This window comes from Bufo bufo, chromosome 4 (genome assembly GCF_905171765.1).
Source record: "Bufo bufo chromosome 4, aBufBuf1.1, whole genome shotgun sequence".
Taxonomy (NCBI): domain Eukaryota; kingdom Metazoa; phylum Chordata; class Amphibia; order Anura; family Bufonidae; genus Bufo; species Bufo bufo.
The window spans coordinates 540,583,267-540,595,387 of NC_053392.1; the positions used below are offsets into that span (position 1 = coordinate 540,583,267).

General features: G+C 45.4%; 1 protein-coding gene across 1 annotated transcript in view; it reads left to right on the forward strand.

Annotated features, from left to right (window-relative positions):
* Positions 1 to 12,121, forward strand: part of ISM1 (isthmin 1) — a 96,371-nt gene that overhangs the window by 78,716 nt on the left and 5,534 nt on the right. The window contains exons 3-4 of the mRNA XM_040429969.1: positions 5,263 to 5,527; positions 8,267 to 8,410. Coding sequence (XP_040285903.1) covers positions 5,263 to 5,527; positions 8,267 to 8,410 — 409 coding nt within the window. The remainder of the gene's footprint in view (positions 1 to 5,262; positions 5,528 to 8,266; positions 8,411 to 12,121) is intronic.

The window sequence follows — 12,121 nt, forward strand, 5'->3', positions numbered from 1 at the left end:
ATGTGATTTTTTTAACCCCTAACAGGTATATTAGACGCTGTTTTGATAACAGCGTCTAATATACCTGCTACCTGGTCTTCTGGTGGTCCCTTTTGCTTGGATGGACCACCAGAGGACACAGGCAGCTCAGTAATAAGTAGCACCAAGCACCACTACACTACACTACACCCCCCCCTGTCACTTATTAACCCCTTATTCACCCCTGATCACCCCATATAGACTCCCTGACCACCCCCCTGTCATTGATCACCCCCCTATAAGGCTCCATTCAGATGTCCGTATGTGTTTTGTGGATCCGATCCATGTATCAGTGGATCCGTAAAAAACATACAGACGTCTGAATGCAGCCTGACAGGGGGGTGATCAATGACAGGGGGGTGATCAATGACAGGGGGGTGATCAGGGAGTCTATATGGGGTGATTAGGGGTTAATAAGTGACAGGGGGGGTGTAGTGTAGTGTAGTGGTGTTTGGTGCTACTTATTACTGAGCTGCCTGTGTCCTCTGGTGGTCGATCCAAGCAAAGGGGACCACCAGAGGACCAGGTAGCAGGTATATTAGACGCTGTTATCAAAACAGCGTCTAATATACCTGTTAGGGGTTAAAAAAATCACATCTCCAGCCTGCCAGCGAACGATCGCCGCTGGCAGGCTGGAGATCCACTCGCTTACCTTCCGATCCTGTGTGCACGCGTTCACAGGAAATCTCGGCTCACGCGAGATGACGCCAATCGGTGTTAGTGTAGCCTGAGAGCGCCGCAGCAATGGCACCTTTCGGCATGGACAACATCATGATGCCATGTACTCCTGTCCGCACCATCAATATAGCCCGTTAACTAACACTAGACATGTTTTAGTGCATATAGTCGTGTACAAGACTCCAAAAGGTGTGGTCCGTGATCAGAGCTGAAACCGGACATAATTAAAATTTCAAGAAGACGGCCCCCCCGAGAAATTAGCAACGGAGCATTTACAGGATTCAAAGCAAATGACAACCCTGGGATCTGAATACATGAGGTGGGGGGGACAGACTGTAATCCTACTCAATCAAGAAAGGATCCGCTGAACGGAGGCAAAAATGGAAACGAACGTGACAAAATGATCCGCATTACGGATCCTCGGAATGGCTTTCGTACGTTTCCATTTAGTCATTTTATATGCAGTGTGTAGGAGATACAGTCACGGTGTAAGCGGTGTGTAGGAGATACAGTCACGGTGTAAGCGGTGTGTAGTTGATACGGTCACGGTGTAAGCGGTGTGTAGGTGATACGGTCACGGTGTAAGCGGTGTGTAGGTGATACGGTCACGGTGTAAGCGGTGTGTAGGAGATACGGTCACGGTGTAAGCGGTGTGTAGGTGATACGGTCACGGTGTAAGCGGTGTGTAGGAGATACAGTCACGGTGTAAGCAGTGTGTAGGAGATACAGTCACGGTGTAAGCGGTGTGTAGGAGATACGGTCACGGTGTAAGCAGTGTGTAGGTGATACGGTCACGGTGTAAGCAGTGTGTAGGAGATACAGTCACGGTGTAAGCAGTGTGTAGGAGATACAGTCACGGTGTAAGCAGTGTGTAGGAGATACGGTCACGGTGTAAGCGGTGTGTAGGAGATACGGTCACGGTGTAAGCGGTGTGTAGGAGATACAGTCACGGTGTAAGCGGTGTGTAGGAGATACAGTCACGGTGTAAGCGGTGTGTAGGAGATACGGTCACGGTGTAAGCGGTGTGTAGGAGATACGGTCACGGTGTAAGCGGTGTGTAGGAGATACGGTCACGGTGTAAGCGGTGTGTAGGAGATACGGTCACGGTGTAAGGAGTGTGTAGGAGATACGGTCACGGTGTAAGGAGTGTGTAGGAGATACGGTCACGGTGTAAGCAGTGTGTAGGAGATACGGTCACGGTGTAAGCAGTGTGTAGGAGATACGGTCACGGTGTAAGCAGTGTGTAGGAGATACGGTCACGGTGTAAGCGGTGTGTAGGAGATACGGTCACGGTGTAAGGAGTGTGTAGGTGATACGGTCACGGTGTAAGGAGTGTGTAGGAGATACGGTCACGGTGTAAGCAGTGTGTAGGAGATACGGTCACGGTGTAAGCAGTGTGTAGGAGATACGGACGTTCAATTCTCCATCGTCCCAGTATTTAGTTACCTCATCAGTATTAGTCACATTGGTTGAATTCGCACATGGATACACATGTGAGCAGTAACGCCACGTCAAGGCTCCAACCCTTGTTACTGACCAGTCACACACACCATGCTTTTCATTCATACGCATTTGGTATTCCAGATGTTTTGGACTACACCTCCCATAATGCTTTGCCAGCATGATGGGAGATGTAATTCACAGCATCTGGACGGCCTATGGTTGCCGACCTCTGACCTCGCGGTGATCACCGTACACAATGCTGAAGTAGCGGTGCAAACAGGAGCAGCTTGTCATCTGTCAGAGGGCGCGGGCCTCAAACATGGGCTTCTTCATTCCACTTCAGGTACTTCGTGTTCCATAGGAGAACATGCTGGTCAGAGTTGGGACACACAAAAAATAATTAAAATGGTTAGAGTAAATGGCAGAACAGACGCAGTGCAGCAGACGGACGGTCCACATATATACAGCAGACAGACACACAGACTGTGGGAGACACAGAGACGGAGATGACAGAATCCAGGAGCGACGGATTTGGTGGCAGATGTGGGGCCGTCCCTCTGGCTGGGAATTTTTTATTTTTTGTTAAACTAGGGTTGTACACATGGAACACACAGGCCACACGTGGTGCACAGCTCCACATCTAACGCACAGCCCACAAATATAGTACACTGCCCCCCCCCCCAATATACTGCACATCCATCCCCCAATATACTGCGCAGACAGACCCCAATATACTGCGCAGAACGAACACCAATATGCTGCGCAGATAACCCCCCATATACTGCATAGATAGCCCCCCAATAAACTGCGTAGACCCCACAACTTCAATATACTGGGCGGACACCACCCAATATACTGTGCAGACAGCCCCCCCCATATACTGTGAAGACAGACCCCCCCCCCCCATATACTGTGCAGACAGACTCCCCCCCATATACTGTGCAGACAGACCCCCCCCCCATATACTGTGCAGACCCCTCCCATATACTGTGCAGACCCCCCCCATATACTGTGCAGACAGACCCCCCCATATACTGTGCAGACAGACCCCCCTATATACTGTGCAGACCTACCCCCATATACTGTGCAGACCCCCCCCCATATACTGTGCAGACCTACCCCCATATACTGTGCAGACCCCCTATATAACAGAACCTATTTATAAGCGAACAATATGACAATTGCTCCTGCAAAGGGTTAAAAGCGCTATTGTGAAATGGATATTTATACTACCCTCGGCGCTTGCGCACTGGGACGTAATTTTTCCCTACCCCCACACTGCGCAGGCGCGTATATCGGGTGGATTTTCAGGAGTTAACCGCGCTTGCGCACTGGGCCGTAATTTTTCCCTACCTCGGCTCCCCGACGCATGCGCAGTGTCCCAGTGTGCTGCTAAAATCGGCAATGAGATTTTGCCTAGACTAGCCTTTTGCGCATGCGCAGATAGTAAAAACAAAGACACGCCTCCATACGTCATCGCCGATGCGACAGGAAGTCAGAGGGTAGGGAAAACTCACGAGGTAGGGTAGTATAACGCTACATGGGTTTCCTAACCAAACCCAGCATGCTTTTCACTGTAATGCTTGCTCTGCCTGCCACACTGTTCCCTCTGCTGTAGTAGTCCCCCTACATCTATCCTTTCTATGTCAGCCAGGTGGAGTAAGCCCAGTGAAATACTAGAGAGCAAAACATGCTGGGATTGGCTAGCAAACCCAGCAGAAAGTTGATGAAAACAGGAAGTTCTGTATGTAAACATCCTGCCAGGATTCAGTAATACTCAGAAAAGAGGAAGGAAAGTGCCAACATGAAAAAAGGTATAAAGGGTAAAAATATCCATTGTTTGGGGTACTTTGGGCAGAACAAAAAATCATTATTAAACTAAAGAACCCGTTTAAGCTTTATTATAATAAAACCCAAATTCCCAACTCTCCTTGTGGAAATTTTACCTGCTGTCAATGGGCCATAATGTAAAATGAGCTGAAAATGCATTTCCCCTTCCAGATAGCTGTTGTATGTTTTTTATAATTTCATATAATGTTATATTTTATTATAAAATATATATATATTAGTTTGTCTTTGTCAAAAACATAATAATAAAAAATATAAACAATCAGGGAATTTATAATATATATGTTTTTTTTACAAACAAATATTTTACAAACACAAGTCATATTGGAATGAACAGAGAACAGTGAACAGAGAACAGTGAACAGAGAACAGTTCCGAAAAACGCTGAGCACATGGAAAGGTGGCCCTTTGCGTGGTGCATTCTTGTTTGGCTATTTTTTGGAACTCCCATAGTGATTAGTGGAAATCGGGTCGCGGCTTGCGTGGTGTGCTCTCCTTCACATTGGGGGCCCTGTTCTGACTGGATGCCATCAATGTCTTAGATGAGGCCATTACATCGCACAATTGTCGGGCAGATTATCAGGAAGGAATGTTACTACGAATGCTCGTTCCTGATAATCTGCCCATGTAAAGGTGCTCCCAATCACCTGATAAACAAGCAAAGCAGTCATTAATCAAGTGAAATGATCTTTCCTGCAGCACATTAAATCATTGTTTCCGGGCAGCAGATCCTGTTGGGTGAACAGTAATCTGCTGTCCAGAAATAATCTGTATGAGGGCGAGCGATGGCAGTAGCCATCGCTCATCCCTGGAGATTTCTGCATGTTGATGAGCAGGCAATTATTAGGAAGGAATGGTCCCCTCCCAATAATTGACTGCTCCATCGTCGCATGTATATGCGCATTTGGTAACCACTTACATAGTCTTGGAGGGAAGTTTGTCCCTGCACAGTCAGAAGCCACTGGCAGACTGTAAAAGGACACATGCGCCAACCTGCAACACCTAGTGGGAACTTTATTGCAGACTGCTGGCAATTCATTTATAAGCATTTACTTATGTATTGTTAGTAGATGGGAAATGCAAGTAATTACTAAATCAGACTTGTCAGGAGAGGTGATCATATAACAATGTACTTGACACTAAAGAGGACCTAGTACATGTAATACAAAATAATACATGCCAAACCTAAATTATAACTGATCACTGTAATGTCAAGCTTCCTCTTGTACATGAAATTGGCCTCACTTTTTACCCCATTACTTTGTACTTTCTCAGGTTACAATTGAAGTAGTTGACGGAGCAGACATAGAGCCGGAAAATGAAATGCCAAAGGACAACAAGCCCAGCTGGCCAGTTCCATCACCTGACTGGAGAAGTTGGTGGCAGAGGTCATCAACACTACCCAGGATAAATTATGGAGGCCAGGATTACAAATATGACAGCACCACTGAGGATAGCAACTTCTTAAACCCTCTGAGTGGGTGGAACAGGCAAGTTCCCAGTCACCGTACACTTGATCTGAAGGAACAGCCAGAGTATGGTAAGTTCACATTACACGGCTCGTCCTATACACACAGATGAGGGGTTAATACAGTACAGTCTGTGTATTTCAGAAGTCTGAGAGGTTTTCTACATACACAAAAGACCCATTACTCTCAATTATTGTTCACAAATCTGTCTAAATCTGTGTTAGTGAGCACTTCTCCTTTGCTGAGATAATCCATCCCACCTCACAGGTGTGGCATAGCAAGGTGCTGATTAGACAGCATGAATATTGCACGGGGGGGGCAGGAAAACAAGTCAGTATCTGGTGTGGCCACCATTTGCCTCACGCAGTGCAACACATCTCCATCGCATAGAGTTAATCAGGTTGTTGATTGTGGCCTGTGGAATGTTGGTCCACTCCTCTACAATAGATGTGCGAAGTTTCAGAATATTGGCAGGAACTGGAACACGCTGTCGTATACGCCGATCTAGAGCATCCCAAACACGCTCAATGGGTGACATGTCCGATGAGTACGCTGGCCATGCAAGAACTGGGATGTTTTCAGCTTCCAGGAATTGTGTACAGATCCTTGCAATATGGGGCTGTGCATTATCATGCTGCAACATGAGGTTATGGTCGAGTATGAATGGCACAACAATGGGCCTCAGGATCTCGTCACGGTATCTCTGTGCATTCAAAAGGCCATCAATAAAATGCACCTGTGTTCGTTGTCCATAACATACGCCTGCCCATACCATAACCCCACCGCCACCATGGGCCACTCGACCCACAACGTTGATGTCAGCAAACCGCTCATCCACACAACGCCACACACCCTGTCTGCCATCTGCCCTGAACAGTGAAAACCGGGACTCGTCCGTGAACAAAACGTCTCTCCAACATGCCAGACACCATCGAATGTGAGCATTTTCCCACTCAAGTAGGATACGACGGCGGACTGCAGTCAGGTCCAGACCCCGATGAGGACGACGAGCATGCAGATGAGCTTCCCTGAAACGGTTTCTAAAAGTTTGTGCAGAAATTCTTTGGTTATGCAAACCGATTGTTGCTGCAGCTGTCCGGGTGGCTGGTCTCAGATCATCATGGAGGTGAACATGCTGGATGTGGAGGTCCTGGGCTGGTGTGGTTACACGTGGTCTGCGGTTGTGAGGCTGGTTGGATGTACTGCCAAATTCTCTGAAACGTCTTTGGAGACGGCTTATGGTAGAGAAAAGAACATTCATTGCATGGGCAACAGCTCTGGTAGACATTCCTGCAGTCAGCATGCCAATTGTACGCTCCCTCAAACGTTGCGACATCTGTGGCATTGTGCTGTGTGATCAAACTGCACATTTCAGAGTGGCCTTTTATTGTGGGCAGTCTAAGGCACACCTGTGCAATATTCATGCTGTCTAATCAGCACCTTGATATGCCACACCTGTGAGGTGGGATGGAATATCTCGGCAAAGGAGAAGTGCTCACTAACACAGATTTAGACAGATTTGTGAACAATAATTGAGAGTAATGGGTCTTTTGTGTATGTAGAAAATGTTTCAGATCTTTGAGTTCAGCTCATGCAAAATAGGAGCAAAACCGAAAGTGTTGCGTTTATATTTTTGTTCAGTGTATATTTTCAGTTGTATGTAAGGTTAGGCTACTTTCACACTTGCGTTCGGGGTTCCGCTTGTGAGTTCCGTTTGAAGGCTCTCACAAGCGGCCCCGAACGGATCCGTACAGCCCCAATGCATTCTGAGTGGATGCGGATCCGCTCAGAATGCATCAGGATGTCTCCGCTTGGCCTCCGTTCCGCTCAGCAGGCGGACACCCGAACGCAGCTTGCAGTGTTCGGGTGTCCGCCTGGCCGTGCGGAGCCAAACGGATCTGTCCAGACTTACAATGTAAGTCAATGGGGACGGATCCGTTTGAAGTTGACACAATATGGTGCAATTTCAAACGGATCCGTCCCCCATTGACTTTCAATGCAAAATCTGGACGGATCCGTCTGACTAACTTTTACACTTTCACAGATTTTTTTCTGAAATATAATGCAGACGGATCTGTTCTGAACGGATACCGTCATTTGCATTATAGGAGCGGATCCGTCTGTGCAGACACCATACGGATCCGCTCCGAACGCAAGTGTAAAAGTAGCCTTAATTGGGCTACAGCACATTATCTGCCCATGAGTATGTTCTCCCAATAGGTTCTTAGATGTCGATAGCCATTAATAGCTAGGTACCTTTTTAAACTTATTTCAATGCAGTGAAACCACGGTGGGCTGCACCCCCAATGTCCCTCATGGACGATATTATTAGGATAAGCTTTATAGGAATTTATGAGGGTCAGTATTTCTCTATTCTGTATAGTCCACCCTGACCTTCTTTAACCCAAGGATTATCAAAAAGTAGTAGCAAGACTACTATTGTGATGTCTCTTTGAATGGTCATGGCATGCAGTCACTAAATGACATAGTAGGCATATTATCATGACGAGCTGTGATTGGCTGCCACAGTGGAGTGACATCACCGTATTTCATCAAAGCAGAGTTGGCAATGGGGGACCAGGATGCAGATAGGTGTTTGGAAAGTTTTTGTACGTTTTTTTTTTTTTCTTTTTTTTTATGACCAGCAGCATTATGGAGTTTTCAGTCTTAGACAGCTCCATGGTTTTATGGACCCACCTATAAGTTAGTGTCACAGTTTTATTGCATTCAAATATAATAATGATTTTATTCATTCATTTTTACTAGTTATAGCCCTTCAAAAAGAATGTTATTTTTGCTTTTCTCCATAGATTATGCAGATGGAGAAGGTGACTGGAGCACATGGTCTGTTTGCAGTGTTACATGCGGCAGTGGAAACCAGAAACGTACCAGGTCCTGCGGATATGCCTGCACAGCCACGGAGTCCAGGACGTGTGATATGCCAAATTGTCCAGGTCTGTCAAAAAGAATTTTGTGGCCTTAATATATTTATACTTATATCAGTAGTAAGCCAAAGCAATTGGACTTGTATTTTTTCTTTAAGATATTTTGCTAGTCGTCCAACTGGCTTTCTCAGAATAACAAATAATCTCCGACGTAAAATTCTGGTGACTCAGGATTTAATGCCAGTATTTAATGCCGGAGATTCTTTGTACAAATTATTATGATTAAGAAAGTCAAAACGTCTTTAAGAGAGGAAAAAAGTCCAGTTTGATTTTTTTACTACTGATATACCATGACCTGGATGAATGAGAACCTTCATAGGCGTCTGTATACTGAGCGTACACATTTTCTTACTACAAAGTTACTGAGGTTCATAATACAGGTGTGTGCATGAAGCCTTACTGTATGTACACACACTGGATATTACAGAGGCAGAATCTGACAATTTCTGCTGCAATTTTTCACTTTGAAAGGGACATGTCATGTATATGTGGCTAGTATGTTTCTCTAAATGTTTTCTGTTAATTTGGTTAGTGTGCAAAACCTGGAATGTTTTGGCTAATAAATAAATGATGTGGCTTGATATTTTGGTCCATATCCCTTTCCTGTCGAAGGGTGCAGCTATGAAGGTCACAGTGCAGCGAGTTATGCCCACCTAAATCACTAGAGATGTAATAAATGACTATAGCCATCTATGGCTTTGTTTTAATCCAAATTTTTGTCCCAAGATGGAGAATAAATATAATGGGGTCCGGTGGAGGTCCGGCAAATATGCAGAGAATCGTCTGGATTGTTGTTTGTGTCCGGTTGATCCCAGCATTCTCTGGCGGAACTGGCGGCCGGATTGCAGTGCCGCAGATGTGCAAGTAGCCTTATTAAGCCATTTTGCACTCTTTACGTTTGGAGCACAGGTGGCATCTGGTGATCAGATTTTACACAGCAGCAGTAGAGCAGGCGTAATGGAGGATTTGGTATAAAAGTTTTGTTTTATTTCTTCACTTAAAGTCCAGTTCCACTTAATTCCTTTCAAATAAGTCATTTTTTGGCAGTTAAGGGCGTTTCCGAAAGTCGGTAAGAAAAGTGTAGCGTTTCATAACCAATGAGGTGTTTGTAATTAAAGTTCTGTGTGGTCTCTGAGCCTCTGAGCTTTTTACAAAGCTGCCATTTCCAGCACAATACATTTACAGTAAGTTTGATTTTATGTTTCACAGGATGCAGGGTTAGGGGTGATTTTTATACGAATACACAGATTGCTGTCTTTGGCTAACGACCGAACGCGCCTGGGTACAATTAAGCGGTGCTGTGCCTTGTCACACCAATTATAAGGGCGAATCGTTTTGTTGTCTCTTTGTGACTGGCATCATCACAGAAATAACATAAGGACAGGAAATCTCACAGTATTCGGTTCACTACACTTGTAGCTAATCTACCACCGGCGTCACCTGGCGTCAACCCATTGAGGTTGCTAAAATTAGGGAAGGCTGTTATATTTATAATGAAACTGTATACACTTCATAAAATTGGAGTCCTTGAGCTGTCCACTTGTGTGCAGTCTTGAAATATTCTATTCAACTATTTCTTGGTTAAGTCTACGATTCAAAAAAACTTGGGCGATTACCAATATGATCACCATTGCTGTTCACATAAGGGAGCGTTGTCCAAAGTCCTTAGAAAATCGATGAAAGAGACCAAAAAAAAAATCTGCATTTTTGGTAATGACTACAGGCGACACCGATTCCCACACAAGCTAAACAAAAATATTTTTCCGGACAGTTATTTCGAAAAGGTTTATTAAATTCAATATGGCTGCTTATCAGTCCTGGAGTACAGAACTCCAAATCTGCATATGTCAGAGCTGTAGCAGCGTAGATTTGTCACCCAACATTTGGCATCTGTTGTCTATTACTGGTGTGTTTTTTGGATTATTTTTTTATGTTGCCAAGAAGTTTGTATTAAATATCATGTCGCCAGTTCTTGTGGGTCAAAATCTGTTCTGTCTGCGGAATGCCAGGTGGCAGCTTTTATTTTTCTGGTGTTGGCTACTTTCCGAGCACAAAACTGTTCTGCAACTTGAGTTTTGAGCCTACTGCACAAATTGCAACTATTAGGCTGGGTTTACACTTGAGCGCATTTTATATGCGCGTTTTTGTCGCGCGTTTTTATGCGCGTTTTTTGCAATGGTAAACGTGCGTTTGACGCGCGTTTGTGTGATTGACTGCAGTGTCCTATGGCCACAAACGCGCATCAAAACGCCCCAAAGAAGCTCAAGAACTTGTTTGAGCGTAGGGCGTTTTTCAGCGCGTTCAAACGCGCTGTAAAACGCTTAAGTGAGAACCAGGGCCATAGGGAAGCATTGGTTTTCATGTGTTGAGCGTTTTACAGCGCGTTTGAACGCGCTGTAAAACGCTCAACACATGAAAACCAATGCTTCCCTATGGCCCTGGTCCTCACTTGAGCGTTTTACAGCGCTGAAAAACGCGCTGTAAAACGCCCTACGCTCAAACAAGTACTTGAGCTTCTTTGGGGCGTTTTGACGCGCGTTTGTGGCCATAGGACATTGCAGTCAATCACACAAACGCGTGTCAAACGCGCGTTTACTATTGCAAAAAACGCTCGTCAAAAACGCGCGTCAAAAACGCGCGTTAAACGCGCATATCAAAGACGCTCAGGTCTGAACCCAGCGTAACAGTTGGAAGATATTGGCTTTGATTTCTTTGCTGTCCAACTGTTTCAACTAGTTCAAAGAAGCTATGCCATGGCGTAAACCCATGTGCCTGTACAGTGCGGTGGGCGTTACACTGTAAGCCAGAAACACCTGCCACTGCCCAGAGGATGGCAAATATCTGTTGAGTTCCAAACCATTTTTAACAGACGTTATTTTCACCGATGCCTTTCTGAGAAATGGACGATCCCCTTCAGTTGTATAGGGGCTGTTGGTCCCTGAAAATGGACAAAATAGAACACGTTCTATTTTTTTTATGTCCATTATTCACTGGCCATCAAAAAAAACTGTGTGTCAATAACCCCATAGACTGCCCTTGTTCTTAAAACAGTTGTCATACATCCGTTTTTCACTGTAAATGTAGCTTTAGGCTCTGTTCACATCTGTGTCAGAGCTTCCACTAGGAGCCTCCATCCCAGATTGTCATATTTGACGGGAAGAATAGCCCAGCATGCAGCACTGTTATTCCTATCAAAATGCTGGTCACCACTGACCTCATTATAAGGCCTCATGCACACGGCCGTTCTGTGCATTTGGGACCGAAATTTGCACAGGCACTATCCGTGTGGCTGCCGCGACAGATCCAGACCCATTCAACTTGAATGGGTCCGTGATCCGTCCGCGCCACAAAAAATTAGAACATGCCCTCTTTTTTGTGTTGCGGAGGCACGGAGAGAAACCCCACGAAGGCACTCCGTTCCATGCCTCTGTTTCGCACCGCACCTTCCGGATTGCGGACCCACACGGCTGGTGACCACATATTGCGGATCTGCTGTTTACATGAGGCCTAAGTGAGTGGGGCTATTAGGAGCAGTTGGTATCAGTTGTGTGATGGATCCAGCAGTCAGCTTTCTACTGAAAGAACTGGAAACCACGTGGGCGCTTCTGAAGAACTGCAGTTTTCTGTGTTTTTGATGGGGTTTCAATTGTAAAAAAAAAAAATGCAACTACTAGAAAAAAACACAGTTGAATGGGATCGACAGTTCTGTTAATCCATAAA